This window comes from Poecilia mexicana, unplaced genomic scaffold, assembly GCF_051168715.1.
Source record: "Poecilia mexicana isolate PSO_F unplaced genomic scaffold, ASM5116871v1 scaffold_4, whole genome shotgun sequence".
Taxonomy (NCBI): Eukaryota; Metazoa; Chordata; class Actinopteri; order Cyprinodontiformes; family Poeciliidae; genus Poecilia; species Poecilia mexicana.
The window spans coordinates 31,605,323-31,623,212 of NW_028263373.1; the positions used below are offsets into that span (position 1 = coordinate 31,605,323).

The 17,890-nt window shown below is 40.2% G+C and overlaps 1 protein-coding gene and 1 long non-coding RNA gene across 3 annotated transcripts; both read left to right on the forward strand.

The window, feature by feature from the left end:
* Positions 1-7,795: 7,795 nt before the first annotated feature.
* LOC106932058 (uncharacterized) lies at positions 7,796-11,028 on the forward strand. Its single transcript, XR_015762743.1, has 8 exons — positions 7,796-8,016; positions 8,128-8,189; positions 8,549-8,641; positions 8,939-9,045; positions 9,162-9,369; positions 9,463-9,593; positions 9,771-9,898; positions 10,188-11,028. It is a non-coding gene; the product is annotated as an uncharacterized LOC106932058 (long non-coding RNA).
* A 2,143-nt stretch (positions 11,029-13,171) lies between these two features.
* Positions 13,172-16,696, forward strand: ndufa11 (NADH:ubiquinone oxidoreductase subunit A11). Of its 2 annotated transcripts, none has more exons than XM_088005208.1 (4): positions 13,172-13,331; positions 14,030-14,122; positions 15,051-15,188; positions 16,521-16,696. In XM_088005208.1, the coding sequence occupies exons 1-4, from the start codon at positions 13,253-13,255 to the stop codon at positions 16,631-16,633; spliced, it is 423 nt and encodes a 140-aa protein (XP_087861334.1). In that variant the 5' UTR covers positions 13,172-13,252; the 3' UTR covers positions 16,634-16,696. The 2 variants fall into 2 exon arrangements, with proteins under 2 accessions (XP_087861334.1, XP_014866011.2); XM_015010525.2 differs by having other exon boundaries at positions 15,066-15,188.
* Positions 16,697-17,890: the final 1,194 nt, after the last annotated feature.

A 17,890-nucleotide genomic window follows, 5' to 3' on the forward strand; every position in this document is an offset into this window, starting at 1 on the left:
ACTGTATGTTTTCTGTTCTGAAGGAGCATATAATCAAAGAAGCACAGAGCAGTGATTTTCTTTCAATCCAGGCAGACGAGACTGTGCCAGCTTGTGCTTGTACTACGCTATATCGATGCCAAAAATACTGTGCAGCAAGGGCGTAGGTTCGGTCTAAGTTTTGGTGGGGACCTTGACACCCCCCCCCCCCCCCCCGCAGCACAGTGACATGCCCAAGAGCACCGAACATTTTTGAGAAGGGGAGGGAAACCACATTGGCTTAATAACCCCCTCCCCCCAACCATAACCATATCATACATCTTGTGTATACAACCAGATACAGTCATACTCAGCAGATCAGTTCAAGAACACTTTACTTTTTCCTTTACAAAATTCAGCAAACGTTACAAGTAAGATCAAAAGAAATATCCTCTGGATACAGCAAACACAATTGCAGATAAGAAATCAATAATAAAAGAAAAAATATTACATAATTAACAGACCTACCTCACATTCAGTGTTGACCTTACTAAACACCGGACTTTACAACAAATGCGTTGCGTGATAGATATCTAACTTATGGGTCCACTCACTGTACTTACAGCCGACGTAGCGAAATAACTTCTAATGTCTGTCCTTTTCTTTTTTGGTGGCGACATGGTCTCGGAGACTCAGAAGGAGACGCGTGTGCCCAGCTAGCCGCCGCCTTTTGCAGCTAATCAAAGAACGTCCGACGATTCAACTGACTCCCCCTCCCCCCACCCCCCCGACAGCACCGTTCCGACACGGTCTCGGAGGCTCATAATAAATGTCAAACTAAGAAGCTTCCGTTCCGCGCACCGCCTGTTGCTGCTAATCAAAGATCGTAGATCCACGTTCTTTGAGCCAATATGGCAAAAATTGGTCGGGACTTTTTCATATCCCGTGAATATTGGTCGGGACATGTCCCTACCGTCCCTACCCTAACCTATGCCCATGCTGTGCAGGAAAGGTTTTTTGAGTTTATCCCTCTGCAGTTGGCTACAGCTGATTCCATTGCTACAGCCCTAAAAGAACGTCTTGCAACTATTCTTCCTGAGGATCAAAAGGCTAAGCTAATCTGTCAGGCATATGATGGAGCCAGCGTGATGCGAGGTGCCACTGCAGGTGTTCAGAAGAAGATACAAGATGTGTACCCAAATGCCCACTACATCCACTGCTATGCTCATCAGCTCAATCTAATAATGCAACAGGCTACTTCTCACATAACCAAAGTTAGAATTTTTTTTTCTAACCTTAGTGGATTTTCCAGCTTTTTTTCCAGATCATCCAAGCGCACAAGCGTTCTTGATAAAGTTGTGGCCCACAGACTACCAGCATCCAGCAATGTCAGATGGAACTTTCACAGCTGTGCCATCAATACTGTGTTTGAGCACAGAGAGGACTTCATCCGCTGTTTCGAAAGCATACAAGACTCTGGTGACTTTGACCTCATTACCGTCAGAGAGGCTGGAGCATTTGCTATGCTACTGGAGGATCAGGATTTTAAGTTCTTTCTGCAACTTTTCCACCATATCATGCCTCATGTGGACCTTCTCTATGCCAAACTCCAGAAGAAGGTCATGGATTCAGTCTGTATCCAGGAGAGCATCCAACAGTTCCAGCAGGACATTCAAAAGATCAGGTAATTGTTTAAATAGCTGAGGGCAAAATTCATGTTCAAATAGTGCTATTTTTTAAGATTTGTTTTGTTTGTTTTTCATTTGTTTGTTTGTGTGCGCCCCCCTCAGTTTCTTTAGCACCAGCCGCCACTGGACAGTTGTATTTCAGGGCTGTTGATTCAGAGTGTAAAACAAATTCAGGTCTATTTTGATTCAGGTCTTATATCAATGGGTGGGTTTAATGTGCAGTGGCATTATTAAAAGGAAAGCAGGAAGTGGTTTGCTTCATTAAACGCTCCACTGTGCTGCAGAGCTTTTCCTCAGGATAAGAGTGCCCAGAGAGAATCCATGTCTGCTTTTTCATGTAATATGAAAAAGCTTAATTTCCTGGAAGGTACCATTAAAAATCTCCATTTTGGACAAAGATGTTCAACATCAGGAATCTTTCCCTCACTATCCATAACATCAGTCTGGGACATAAAACACATCAGGATTATAAACTGATTCTGACTAAATACTTTTTCAAATGCATAAAAAAATCAAACATTTCTGCTAAATGAAAAGGTGCCGATGATTATTGGGACATGTTGGGTTAAGGTTGTTGGTTGAATTGCAGCTTGTGTGATGTCAGACAAAACCAATCACTGTTCTGACACAACAGCTCAATCAGTATGTATGTATATATAAAATAAAGCTTTTCTTTGGGCTCAAACCAAGATTTTAGAGTTCAATCTTCAGCAGAATGGTGGAGCAGTTGTTTACCTTGTTGCCTTTCTGCAGGGGGAACTGCTCTGAGATTCTGGTCTGGGGTCTTCCTGTGTGGAGACTGGAAACATGGGGTCTCTCTGGGTACTCTGGCTTCCTCCCAGGGGCGCAACTACATATTATTCAGGTGGATGCGAAAACATAAATCGCCCCCCCCCACCTCCCCCCAAAAAAGGAAGGCACGTAAGGGTGAAGGAGCTAGAAAACATACGGTCGCTCTATCCGTATGAGCGCCCATATGTTTAACCACCCCCCACCCCCGAGAGGAAGGCACGTGAAAGGTAAAACTTGCTACATTTACATGTGCGCGAGGTGAAGGAGCGTAAGGGCGCGGTGAAGTGTATGCGAAGGCATCATCAGCGCCGCCCCTCCAGACGGGGTTTTGACGCCCCCTCTGGTGCAGCGCCCCTATGCGTTGCATGTGCTGCATACCCACTTTTTGCGCCACTGCTTCCTCCTGCAGTCTAAAACAAATATATTAGGTGAATTAGTTTCCTAATATTGGCAATGAACCAGGGTCGCTGGGTTCAGGGGATTCTTGCATGATTGTTGTCTCCTCACCCCAAAACATTAGAAGGTATAGATCAGGGGTCTGCAGTCTTCCTTATCAAACAAAGGTAAGGTAATTTTATTTATATAGCACATTTTCAGCAAATTGCAAAGTGAATTGCAATTCACTTGGAAGGCAATTCAAAGTGCTTTACATGAATTAAAAGGAAATACAACAAAGCTATTCTTGCCCTTAGTTCAGCTAAATAAAGTTATTTAGAGCCACATATATCAAATAGCTTTTTGGAAAAAAGACAACTTATAAAAATCTACTATATGAAATTTATTTGATGTAAAGAAGAAAAATCTGACCCAATGACAAAAAAATATATACAGTAGAACAACTTAAAATTGTAGGAGATGTTGCAGGTGTTGCATAAAAATTACATATTGTAATAATCATCCCCACAAAAGTGTACATAGTTACTTCTTTTTGATAAATCTGGTACAGTGAATGGCAGAGATCTTTACAGAGAACCTGCCTAGCCAAGGGGTTCCAGGTTGTAGCAGTTTGTGACCTTGTTGGGGGAACTATAAGCAAATTTCCTTTCTAACAGCATTCCAAGACTAAACAATAGGGTTCAGTCTTTAAGTTTGGGTAGGAAAAGCTAGAAGAAAAATCAACATTGGTAATTTTTTGTTTATTACACAGAGGTTGTATTATTACAAAAATATAGTACTATAGTGTTTTAAGATAAGATAATTTTATTAGACTACCATAGGAGAAATTTATATTGGAAGCCGGGGCAAAACTGCAATACAACAATAAAAGCCCTTCCAAAAGGACAGTAACCATGAATAAATGCATAAAAACAAACAAAACAAAAAAAGCACAAATGTCAGATCGGCAGTACATGCCCAATACAGTGATCCCTCACTATAACGCGGTTCACCTTTCGCGGTCTCGCTGCTTCGCGGATTTTTTTGTGCAGTTTTTTTCACAGTGCATTATGTTCTGTTTCCTGATTGGCTAAACAGTCTCTGCAGTTCTTCTCTGTCTGTGTGCCAATAACGTTACGGTATTTAAATATAAGTAATACAGCTTGGCCATTCAGGAGATGAAAGCTGAAAACTTTGAATGCCTGCTGGAAAAATCTGTGACCAGAATCAGCGTGAGGAAAAAAAAAATCATGTCAAACAAAAAAAGTAGTATTCAATCAAAAATAAATTCAAACAAAAAAAATCTTTAAAACATTTTAATCATAAAAATATTTTTTTTTAATTGAAGTCACTAATTTTTGTTTGAAACTTTTTTTTTTTTTGGTTGAAACTTTTTTTTTTGTTTAAGCTCCTGTTTTTTGGTTGAACTCGTTTTCTTGCTTGTACAACTTTATTTGCTTTGGCAAAGCTTACATGAACATTCTGGGCGGGGCTTAAGGACGAATGGTAAGTAATCTCCACAAAATTACACCATTTAGCAGCTACTAAAGTGTCCACCGTGTTTCAAAGAAGAAATCTTACATAGCTTATGACGACAGTCACATATTTTGTCTGCCGCGATCCCCGGTAGCATATTGTGCTAGCTAATGTTAGCACTAGGTAAAGTTCATAAACTGAGCTTGTGTAATATTCGCCTGTCTTTATGTTGAATTCGTTAACCAGCGCACCTCTGTCGAGTTGCATTAAGCGTGGAAAGTACCAAATATATCTGGAGGAAATATGTGTTAAAAACTGTTGTGTAATCCTCCGTGTGTGTGTGTGTGTGTGTGTGTGTGTGTGTGTGTGTGTGTATTAACTAGCATTGAAGCTAAAATGGGAAAACCGGATCGTTGCACCAATGTTATTAGGTCCACGTTAATCTGCACCACACGTCAAGTGACTGTGCAGATTATTTATTTACCAAGCACATAATCTGTGTTGTCGATGAGGGGAGGCAATCTAACTCTTAAATATATATTTTTTCTTCCAGATGTAAAACTAAGCTGGTAGGTCACAGGCCGAAGGAGGATATTCACATAATTTCTGTGTTTTTTATTATTTGGTGTGTATGTGTTTTGTACTTAGTTTTAGGGCTGTTGTAAACGAATATTTTAGTAATCGAGTAATCTATCGATTATTCTTACGATTAATCGAGTAATCGGATAAAAAAAAATTATAAAATGAAATATTGGTAAATCTGGCATAATACCGGTGTTACTATCGGATATCAATATCAGTCCAATTTTTCATATTTGAGCATCCCTAACAGTTGCTTTTTTTGTAGTTTAGAAAACTAACCTGTAACAATAATAGCTCACTTTCTAAGTTAACCAGAAGAAAAGTTATAGAAAAATCTGAAATTATATTGAATTTAATAACAAAGAGGCAGGCTCACAAATATGCTTATAAAAAATGTCTACAATCCAGCTTTTAGTTTATGTATTCATCTTCAGTGAGTTTAATAGATTAATTAAACTCACCTTGCCACCTAACCTGTCACGCTTTGGGTTTGAAAATACGGGAAATGTCGCCTGAGTGGGAGGAGAGGGCGAATGAACGAACGTAAGATGGGGTGGAGGGGAGGAAATAGACCAGCGGACTGACGAACCGTTAGACCGGGGGACGAACACGGGGGGGAAGCAATACGGGATATTTACACACCTTCACTGGTCACACTCAGAAACTCATCTACCAGCCATGTACGATGCGCTCCGCCACCCGTTTCTTCAGACCGGGATATGAAATTTATTGTGCGGTTCGTCGGTAAAGCTACATTTACACGGTAAGCATCAGCTACTCAGCCGCCCGCCCTGTTCAGGCTATCCGCTCACCTCAGCGCTCTTCCCACCGTTCGCTTTCAACCAGCAGCCCCGGAGGAGAAATGCTGCCGTACTCCAGGCATTCCCCCAGTCATTTTAAGGATGCTTATTGGTTCCCCAAAAACGATAAAAAGTCGGGCATTATCATCAATCAATAAAATCCCCACGGGTCAATCTTGAAGATTGGACTTTATGCCGCTGAGACTTAGCTTTTGTCAACAACTCAGAGGCGGAAGTGAGAGCTCCGCGCAACGCAAATGAAGTCCCGGCCGGAACACGGTGCGCTAACTAATAAAACATAAATTAACGAAGCTTCGAGGCAGGTAAATTTTCCTCGAGGAATTTTAGTAATCGAGGTACTCGAATCATTCGAGGAATCGTTTCAGCCCTACTTAGTTTTATTCCGAATTAGATGTATTGCTGTGTTATGATATTAAATTAAATTGGTGTTCTCCTAATTCCCCATTCTAGTATGACCAGCAGAGTGCAGCTGAAGCAGGACAGGCTTGTAGGGATTACCGAGACGATCAGAACATGAGGATGGAGAGACCAGCAAGTGGTCAATAGAATCGGAACAAAAAATAGAGTAAAACAAGAACACGCCCACTGAAGTTCCTTAAGTTTTGTTTCTTCCACCATCTTGTTATCCCGCTTTGGAACGGAGGCGACGGTTAGCTGTGTGCCAGGTAAGTCCCCAAATGGGTTGTAGATACATTTTACGATTTATTTTTATTACTAATTATCTCTAGTGGAAAGATGATGTGCTGCTGTGTGGTCGTGGGGAAAGAAGAGGGGTGCAGCGAGAAATTAACATGGTTGGATAACTAGTTAGCATGTGTGCTTCAGCTAACTTAATTTAGCCATTTACAACAATGTAAGCAGAAAAAAAACATCAATGTTGTACAATGCTACGTCCATTTTTTTTAATTTTCACAAGTCAGGGCTGTCGCTATTTTTAAGCTGAGGAACGGAGTTTAAAAGAGGAGCTAGCTGTACAGTCGAAGCTGGCTCTGCTAGCATGTGGAGCCAGGGTTCTGCCCAGAAAATGGCGCGGAAGGACTTTGCTAGTAACTTTTTCAAGAAAAGTTACTATCAGCAGTCAAAAAAAACAGGATTAAAGTTGTGCTTTGTATGTAAATTATGTAAGTTGTCAGTAAAACATTTTTGACTGACTATTTTGTCCATAAATCCCGTTTACATCGAGTTGTATGGAGCTGATATGGGTTTGTTTTTGTTTTTTTTTCCGTTTTAGCTGTGGTGATTGGCTAAATTCAAGTAAAGAGCCTAGCCCAGGGGTGGGCAACTCGAGGGCTGGTCTCCTACAACTTTTAGATGCATCTCTACTTCAACACACCTGAGTCAAATAATGAGGTCGTTAGCAGGACTCTGGAGAACCTGACTGCACTTAGGAGGTGATTCAGCTGTTGGATTCAAGCGTGTTGGACCAGGGAGACATCTAAGAGTTGCAGGACACCGGCCCTCCAGGACCAGGATTGCCCACCCCTGCCTTAGAATGACCAACTCTCTGTTATTCCTTTGTCAATGTGATACAGTAGGGGCTTCCACACTTCCCATATCTGTGTCCTCTGTCACTTTTATCAGCAGTTAAAACTGTTCAATCCATTAACATGTGGTAACCTGTTTTTCCGAGCCGCTTTTAAACGCAACATCAGCGCTACGACACTCGCGCTGGGTTTAAACCTGTGAAGGAGACCTGCTGCTGCTGTGCGGAGCTACAGGTGTGTTAGAATCACGGCAGCAAACCAGAAAAACGCAAAGAACTTTTCACAGTTTTCCCCCAAACAAACAGACTGAGTTGAGTAAAGCTGTTGGATGCAGGTAATGTTAGCTAAAAGATGACTAGCTAATATCAATACAGCACCTTAAGCTTAACAAGTAGCCTGTAGGCTACCGATGTTGGTGTCTATTTTCCGCTACGTACATTCATTTTGCCCCCAAAAAGGTTAATTACCCCCTCTCCCCCAGCTTCCTAGTGACGGGGAGAATCCTCCCCCCCCCACCCCGCCTCTCACGCATCGTTCAACAACCCATTTGTAATCCATGGGGGGAGGGGGGACAGAAAATGTTTGGAAACCACTGGGGGGGGGGGGGGGGTCGCAGGGGAGAAAGTTTGGGAACCACTGGGTTAGAGAAACAATTTTCTCAATTTTAGTGTGTTGGCTACTGTTAACTCTACCAACAAAATGTTTAGATAATCCTATGCATCAGCTAAGTTGTGCAGCAAGCAGCTCCTTGACCAGTTCTAGTGGAGAAACTGAAGTGGACTCCAATGACACCATTATATTGCAACAAGACAGAGTACTGAAGACCCCTCTCTTGCCCAAGTAAGCTATGCAGATAACTGTGCAGACTTCCAAAGAGTTTTTACAAATCTGAATAAATTATATAAATATACATACTCTATAAAAAGCACTTTCTGTGTTTTTTTCCTTCAGCATATCTCTGCACATTTTAGTCCAGATCCTTACCATAGAAGGCTCTGGACTTCACAAAAAATGTAAGTTTTTTAAGTTTTTATTTGTGCTTTTTAACATAACTTACTATTCTACTAATAACTATTATAGCTCTTCTAATACTGTCTCTTTTTTATTAAATAAAATAGGATTTGTAATTGTCTTGTGTACGGTGTTTTTGTGATGTATCGATTTATATTTTTATCATCACTTAAGATGATTGAAAATGTTCTAAAGAACAAACCAGGAGGAGACAGGATCATCAATGAATATGCGCAGACAAAAAGCCTAACAGACGGCATGAAATTATTTATTTTTTGTATGCACCTCTCACAATTGCCTGTTTTGAAGGTGTACTTTACTCCTTTAACAATGCTCATAGTTTTTTCTGTGTCTCTATAAGACAAGAACTTCCAGATGTATCAAAGAGGACTATGCAAAGGGTATTATTACCTTGTTCCCTTACCTGGCTGATCCCAAGAGCAGATTTGGCTATGTAAGTTCAAAACAGAAGTCCAACCTATTGGCTATGGTTTGAGTAGAACTGAAAATGTTTCTCTTTTGCATGCCCTGCATCTGTGCCACTTATTTTTAACTTTCCAATTTTTAAACCTTTGTAGAGTTCATTGTTCCTGTGTTGGGCTACTGCAGCTTGAAGAATAAAGCTTGTGAATAGATTTTATCTATGCAATTCAAACAATGTGAACTAAAATCTGTAAATCACAGCTACTGGCATTCACGGCTGTCTTTGCTTTCACAGCTTTAAAAACTTTTATCATTCACCTACTTTTAGGAGCATTATTACAATGCAGAAGATAGGAGTGGGTATCTGGCTTGGAGACTAAAGTTTGTCCAGAGAGAAGCTTCTAATGGACAAAAGAAGCTCACAAACCCAAACGGGTATGTGTATTTATACTTGTACAAATCTCATCCTGCAACCAAACTGCACAATAAGTTCCCAAGCCTTATTTATTAAATCTTAAGATGGAGTGTCGCATTCATATAATTTTTTTTAGGGGGACCAACAACTGACAGGGACTGTTTGAGAGAAGAAGACTGCCTTATGACAGATAGCTTGTGTTCTGAGGCCACTGCGCTGATGAAGGAACTGTTATGAGGAAGATAAAACAGACTTTCAACTATCGCCAGAAGATGATTCATGACCCAGTGAAGTCATCTAGTATCTTTTTGGACTTCCCAAGATTCCTGGACATAGGAGGATTGGTATGTTTATCTTCACTTCAGCTTAACCTACTTTTAGCAAAATGATTTTTAAAACCTTCACTTCATCTATTCTTACATTGGTGTTTGGGGAAGCCATCGCTGCAAAGTTCCTGGAGAAGTGGCCCACTCTCTACAAGCAGAAAGTCCTCGAACAAAGCCGTGGTCTCATACAGTCTGATGAACCTTCTTCACAATGCTTGAAGGCACAACAGAAGTGTAAAATGGTAAATTGGACTGGATTATAAAGAAAGTGTTTAATGTAACAGAATTTTATGTAAATTGATCCAATATAAATGCACCTCCTCCTGCCGTCACTGTTTGGTAAGCTGACTCTGGAAGTGTTAACGCTGTTGCAAATAAGAAGTTTTGATAGCTTATGTTTATTTTACTTTTTCTTCCAGGATGGGACAGTGACATGTCATCCATTTTGATCCTTGTGCACCTCCTGCCACTGTCACCTCACGGCCGCAAGAGACCAGGAAAACTCTCAGCCAGACAAGCCAGTGAACATCTTGTGAAGTTTGTCAAGGTAAGGTTACAGTAAGGGGAACATTTATGTTGATCAGAATTCTCTATTCTTCACTTATTTTTATTTATTTAATTTATTAGTTTTTTTTGTGAAGTTGGTCTTAAATTTCATTTCAAGTGACATTAAAGAGGTCCTGAAAAGTAATGTGCCTCATCTATAAGAACCCTGTCTTCTTTGAAACTGTTGAGAACGAGAATCTCAATCGATGAATCATAATTTGTATCGACACACGGAGCATAAAATCAGCCAAGAAAAGCATTCAGACTTTACTTATTTTATTAACTTTCAGCGCTGAAAGGAGACGTTTTACCATTACATCCGAGAAGAGTTTCTAAAAAAGTCTGTGCAGCGTCTGAGGAGAAAGAGGAGGGCAGCTGATTATATGGACTGAAGACACTCCCTGAAATCACACCATGTCTCTGTGGCCTGATAAGTTTCTGTTTCTCGTGAGAAATATGCTTTAGTGTCTAACGGAATCAAAAATGTAACTCTTTACTATGGGCCCTTTGTCTAACAGCGTGTGACTCTTTCTCGACCTTGGTAAAGCATCTCAACAAAACCTAAGACTAATTATGTTTTATTCTGTTTTTGCCACAGACAGGAACCAGGAACCAACATCCAGGGGCACCTTGATGGAATCGCAGAAAGGCGTCAACCGTATTTGCTTGCAGTAGGGACACAGAGGAGCGTGATTCATAAGTACTTAATTGTGATTGACAAACATGCCATACCTTGTAAATCACCAGGCTCTCTTGCCTGTTTTGATGAGCTTTTTAAAGCTCACTTTGTGTTCGGCAATTCATATGACCATGATCTGGTCAATGTGTACAATTTTCTGCAGACCGCCATTTATGAGATAGATGTTGAGACAACCAAAGTGAATCCTAGGGTTACAGAGTTGAGGGCTATATGTTGTTGTGAAAGATGAGCGGTTACTGTTTGTTACATTTGCACTGCAAACAGTGTGTCTGAATGAGCATTTCAGTGCTTTTCAAGTTTTGTGTACAAGAGACGGACCTCATGTTATTTATGTAGAAGATCTTTTCTGTTCCAGAGCTTTGAAGATGCAAATGTTTATATTGTTCCATACTGTTTCTTGTGAACAATAAAAATGGCTGTTCAAATACTGATTTCTGGTCTATGCATTGTATTCTTACAAACTCAGCTGTGTATAATGGCTGTAAAACAATTGCTTAGTGAGTGTAATAAAGTTAAAGTTGGTTCTATTTTAGAATTTAATTTGATGTTTAACTGCACAATATGGAATAAAGTTCAATTAAATTAGGAGTAAAACTTTATACTATTAAGAGCACAATTTGGTAGCCTGCTCAAACAGCTGTTGTGGAGAAGATGGATCCGGAGTGTTGATCTTACTTGCTATCTTCACCAGACTTTGAATTTGAGTTTTTAATTTAACAGTAAGATATCCAAACCATCCAGTAATGCCATATCTGAAAGACTCTACGGTTGCCCTATTTAAAAAAAAAAAAAAATCAACATTATCATTTTAGAAACGCCACACAATCGAAGTCATCTAAGAAAATAGAGATGCTGGTGAACCTTTGCATATACATGTCACGTGTGCACCAACTCGGATCGCCATCCATGTACACACCTAAATATTTAAAAGATGTAACCTGTTTGATGGAGCAGCCATGTATGACTACAGGACTCCAGTCACTGATTGATTTAGGATCCAGAAATAACTCAACATTTTATCTGTAGCTTATGAGTCGCACCATAAAACAAACATATCAGTTTTATGACTGTCGGGATTCTGTTAAGAGACTCAGAATAACAGTATCATCTGAAAATTTCATTATGTACTGATTGGGTTGAGAACCAACACATTCGTTTGTGTACAAAATTAAAAGGTAAGTTGAACTGACGCAACCTTGGAGCCCCTGTGCTATTAACATAGAATCAAAGAGAATTTTACTTGCTGAGATCTCCTTGATAAAAAAGAATAATACCACTTATAGAAGGGTTAACCTTCAACTGTACCAATTTCCTGAGAAGAATGTTTTACAAGGATGGAATTGAAAGCTGAACTAAAATCAACAAAAAGAAGTCTAGCATATGCTGCGGAGTTCTCCAGATGCTTTAGTGTGAGATCTGACAGTGTCAAAATAGCATCACTGGTACTACGTCTACTAGCGTAAGGAAATTGAAGGGGATCCAGAAATGGCTGCACTTCCACTTGCAGTAGCTCCAACATGAGCTTCTCAAATGATTTAATTAGGATAGAAGTGAGCGCTACTGGGTGAGAGTTATCAGTTTGAGGACCTGCAATTTTTGGAACTGGAATGACAATTGATTTCTTCCAAATATCTGGAACCAAATGAGTGTCTAAGAGATCTGAAAAAGTTTAAGCCAAATTGGGGAAAGTTCCTCTGCAAAGTTCTTGAGAAGGAAAGCAGACATTGTCTGGGTCAGTTGCTTTTCCTGTGTTTAAACTCTTGAAGACCCTAGTTACTGACTGTAAATCAATTACAATTCTGCTCTCAGCTTCACAATTTACATCGTCTTATATTTGCCAACACTCCTTAGAATCATAAGTTTCAAACCGTAAATAAAAACTGTTTATGTCATTTGCTTTTGCTTTCTCATTTAGTGCAGCCAGGTCCACTTGGAAGCCCCTGGTCACGACTTGGATAGAGTCCCACATTCCCTTAGTGTTTGAGTCAGACAGTTCATGTTCCACCTGCTCCCTATGCTGCCGCCGTGCTGTTCTCAGCAGCTGATGGAGATCCTTTTGTGCTGCTCTAACACCAGCCTTGTCTCCTGCCAAGGCAGATTTTTTTCCTGGCAATGCACTCACTTAATTCCTTTGTTATATGTCGTTTGTTATTTTGATACCTCTTTACTGTCTTTTGAGGAATAATAGAGTCAACACAGAAGGAGATATAGGCAGTGACTGTCTCAGTGATGCAGTTGAGATTTGCATCCAAGAAAAATATTTCCCTGTTTGTGCTAAGAAAGCAGCAACTCAACTCCTCCATTTTTTCCTGCTGCTTTCTTAGCACAAACTGGGACATATTTTTTTAGTCAGTGTCATTCTGTAATTTAATTTAATATAATTTAATTTAATTACGACATTAAAAGTCTCACAAAACTGCTAAGACATAGATGCATTTTATATCTACATTCTAAAACGTTACATTATTTTTCACCATTTAATCTAAAGTTATTGAGCTATCCGGAGATCCACTTCCGGCTCCGGTGCCTCAGATTGCGAACCAGACGATGGACAGATTTCTATTCATACCTGTAGGGGGCAGTATAGTTTCTACCACTAGCCGAAGACAAACGAGAAAGAGTTTCGGTGTTGACCTTGCACCACCGCGGATCGTGATGGGTTACTGGGATGTTCCAGAGGGGACAGACTGCGTAGAGAAGACATGGATCGCCACCAAACTGGGCACAGCTCTGGGTAGGTATCAGGCCGCAGACGGTGCTCTGGGGCCGGGGGCCGCTACGGGAAACACAGCGCTTTAGCAGCTAGCTAAGCTAAGCTAATGGGCTTAAATGAATCAGGGTCGCTGGATTCAGGGAATCTGTTCAATAACGTTTTTTTATTATTATTATCTAAAAGCTGGGTGATGGTTCCTCAGCATAAATCCATTACTGAGTGTTTCAGAACTACAGAGATCCAGCGGGATGTAAAGAGCTCCGGGGTCAGTGATCCGCTGGAGCTCCTGGTTTCAGTGCTGAGTTTGGAAATGTTCTCCGAACAGAACTCAGGATGGATGTCTGTGTTCTTGTACTCATTTCCAAACGACAGTTGAAATTCTGACTGTCCAGTTTGCGTCCACCATGTCGTGCTGTACTTCCTGACGCTTATTTGCAGCCAGTGGCTGACAGGAAGTAGAAACCTGCTGCTTAACAACGTCAGTTCAGGACCGGGTTGTTGAGCTCCAGTCTTCCAGGCTGGTGTGCTGCAGAGGAGTCCCTGGCCCAACACTCCTGATCAGACGTCTGAATGACGTCATCAGCGTGAGGTCAAGTTTTGCAGAGTCCTGCTGATGACCTGGTTATTTCCTTCATGTGTTCTGGAGATCCAGCTGGGTCCAGGTTGCTGGTCGCTGCCCTGCTTCTTGTTCTAAATGAACCTATGATTGTGTTTTTCAGGTCTGATCGGTTCAGCCTATCACATAGTGGCATTCCAGCCTGATACTGCATTGGAAGCAGTGCAGAGGGCTGCCAGTGCAACGGTCACAATGGGTAAGCTCATTAAAATATGCATATTCAAAAAATTGGAAATTACTATTCAGATTGTTGTGAATAGTGTGTGTTGTAAATATTTCTGTTTCTGCTGTTTTGGCGGTTGTCAGACACGGTGATAGCAGGCATGGTGTTCCTGCTTCCTTTAAGAGACATGTCAGAATATCACTCAGTATGTTCCTGCTTTCTGCTTGAATTAAGACAAAAGGTTGGATTATATTAGCTGATGGTCATGATGACCATTAATGCTCAACATAATGGTTTACTTGTGTTAGGGTAAGGCTAACAATATATATTTTCATTTTCAGAATAAAGGTGTAATGTTATCAGAATAAAATCATAATAATAGAAGAATATTATTATGCTGTTTATTACAAGAATGAATTTGTAATATTGCAAGAATAAAGTCACAACAATATGAGAATAGAGTTTTGCTTCCAAAATAGTCTTATTAAAATATTAATTTTTGAGAATTCTTCCCTGAAAAATAATTTTAAAAAAATCACAATCTCAAGAGATTGTGATTTTTTTCACAGGTGAAGTTAAAGCATAACTTCACAAGTGAAGTTATGCTTTGGTATCGGTTTCACAAGTAAGGAAATACTTCATCTTTTAAAATCAAACCAGTAGCAGGACTTTGAAACTTTGTTTTGAAGTTAGTCACTTCAGACATCAATTCTGATCTGAAGTGGGCCGATATCAATATCTGGTATTAATATTGCTGCTATGATTGATAACGCATTACTAGACATCTGTCACTAATAGATCTGGAACCCATGTTCTGTTGGTCATGAACATGCAGACTTTCAGTTCAGATGAGGTTTTTAGCACTGACCTCAACATTGTCACAGATCTCAGAAAGTTCTTTGCTCACTGAGAAGTCTACACATCATCTTGATATTTTAATATTGAACATTAATATTGGCAGTTTTGCATTTTCCAGCCACTATGGGAGCCATCTTCGGAATGACAACATGTCTCACCGCTCAGGCCCGAGAGGCTCCTGATGACCCACTGAATTATTTTGTTGGCGGCTGCGCCTCGGGCATCTTCCTGGGAGCCAGGAGTAAGTAATGGCTGCTAGCTGTAATGCTTGAATTCCATTGGGCTGCCTGTTGCTTTTCAGTCACCAAAGCTCTCTTAGGACTCGACTTCCAACAGATGTAGCTGTATATCTGGGAAAACTAATACATTTGTATACGCTTTGAGCTTTCACTATACACAGAACGGGAATATGAAGCACTTTGAACTGCCTTGTTGGTGCAAATGTGCTGTATAGATAAAATTACCTTACCTGCCTTTCCTTACTCAGTTTAATTTGACCTAAAATTATTATTTACAAAAACTTTGAACAAAGTGGAATTTTGGGAAAACTGTTTCTGCATGTGTACATGGGAATACGGAGATTTAGGCTCCAAAGCATAACAGTCTGCTTTATACCCACTTATTTTGTCATGATTTTTTTAGCTTTATATTCTTTTATGAATATAAAAGTAATTCAACCTTTATATGTGTCCTCATAAATTAACATCCTGACACCAGGTTTAATTCCTAACCGGAAGTCTTTCTTGTTTTGAAGCAATCTGATTGGCTACCATTAGCTTTGCGCTATACTGTGCCCTCTATGGATTTGATATGTTTAAAACAATGTTTGGGGCTGATTGGTGCGGGAGAGAGATGAAAACTCTCCTGTGTGCATGACACTATTATTGTAAACGATGTGACAAAGACATTTGTTTTATAAAGACCCAACTATGTGTGGACAAGGCCTGAAATGACCTGAAGTAAGATGGCACTCCATTAAAAGCGGTGAACACAGGCTGAACACTGGAACACTGCAGGGAACTCACTACATGTATGAGAAGACTAGAATTAAAACACTTGGCTCAGAACTCAGTTGTTCAGAGGGAGCAGTTGGGGGTTTGTCTTCTGAAAACAAAGAAAAACGGTTTTACAAAATGTTTAGAAAATCTTTTAGGTCATGTAAAATATTGAAGTCTGACGATGCTGCTGGGATTAGTGCAACTTCAATCATCCTGCAGACGACAGTAAAACTCAAACGAGATATTTAATCAGAATGTTGAGCTCTCTAGTTCTTCTTTCTCTCTCAATATTTTCACTCATTGCTTCTGTGCTGGTCAAATTCCTACCAATAAAGACTAAACAACTTTTTATTCAGCTTTGCCCAATCAGTGTGAAAAATAAATTTTTGTTTCATATCAAATCTTCATGTTTGATCACGTCTTATTTTGATTGGCTTTAATGGATCATAGCCAAAAGGTGGATTTGTTTAGGATTTCTAACTTTGTGGTGAACCTTCTGCGTTTCCCAGCTGCCTGAGGTCAGGATGAAATGTGATTGGTTGATGAATGACTCGGTGGTCTCTGCTTCTCCACAGCCCACAATGCTATGACTGGTACGACAGGCTGCCTGGCTCTGGGAACACTGGCCTTTTTTACTAAAGCTGGCAAAATGGAAGGATGGAGGCTCACCGGACCACCCAAACTGTAGGAGGGAGACTAACATTAAATATTGTAAAAAGACTTCATGTAATAAAATGCTTGTGAAAGTAAACTGAAGGTTGTTTTATTTTAACTGTACAAATGTAGAGAATGAACATGAAACATGATTAAATATGAGCTGTTTTATATCCACTGTGTTTATACACACAGTGGATATAAAGACCCAACTACATGTGGACAAGTCCTGAAATGACCTGAAGCAGGAGTGGCACTCCATTAAAACCAGTAAACACAGGCTGGTTCACTGGTTTTGTATATATAAAATCTTTTGGTGGATATAAAAGGTCTACACACTCCTGCTCAAATGCCAGGTTTTCATGATGCAAAACAAATGACGGCAAGAAATAATTTCACAACTTTTTCCATTTTTAATTTGACCTATAACCTGTGCAATTTTATTGAAAAACAAACTGAAAACTTTAAAGGGTAAAAATAAAAAACTTAAAATAACCTGGTTGCACAAATATGCACATCCTTAAACTATTACTTCGTTGCAGCACCTTTGACTTTTATTACACTCAGTGTTTTTTTGGTAGGATCAGTATGGCACATCTTGATGTGGCAACATTTGCCTAGTCTTTGCAAAACGGCTCCAAACCTCAAGTTGCACTGCCTGCGCTCAGCCCTCTTCAGATCACCCTGATGGGATTCAGGTCTGACACTGACCTGAATCAGTGCCAGACCCAGTCATTCATCTTATTTCAGTGAAGCCATTCTTTTCTGGATCTGTATGTTCTTTGGGCCATTGTTGTGCTGAAAGCTGAACTTCATCTTTATATCAGAAGACCAAAGGTTTTGTTCCAACACTGACTGGTATTTGGAACTGTTCATAATTCCCTCCACCATAAAAAACCAGCCCCAAAGCATGATGCTACCACCCCATCCTTCACTGCAAGTGTGGGGTTCTTTTGGTGATGAGCAGTGTTACATTTTTGAATTATCTCCAGAAAGTTCAACCTCAGTTTCATCAGACCACAAGACATTTCCCCACATGCGTTTGGGAGATTTCAGATGTCTTTTCACAAAATAAAGCAGAGCTTGGACGTTTCTGTCAGATAAGGCTTCCTATTGGCCACCCCACCCCATAGCCCAGGCATATGAAGAAGACTAGAGGTTGTTACATGTAGTACACAGCCAGCACTTACAGAAACTCCTGCAGCTCCTCAGTGTTGCTGTTGGTCTCTTGCCACTCTCTCCGACCAGTTTTCTTCTTGTCTTATCAATTTTGGGTGAACATCCTGTTCTT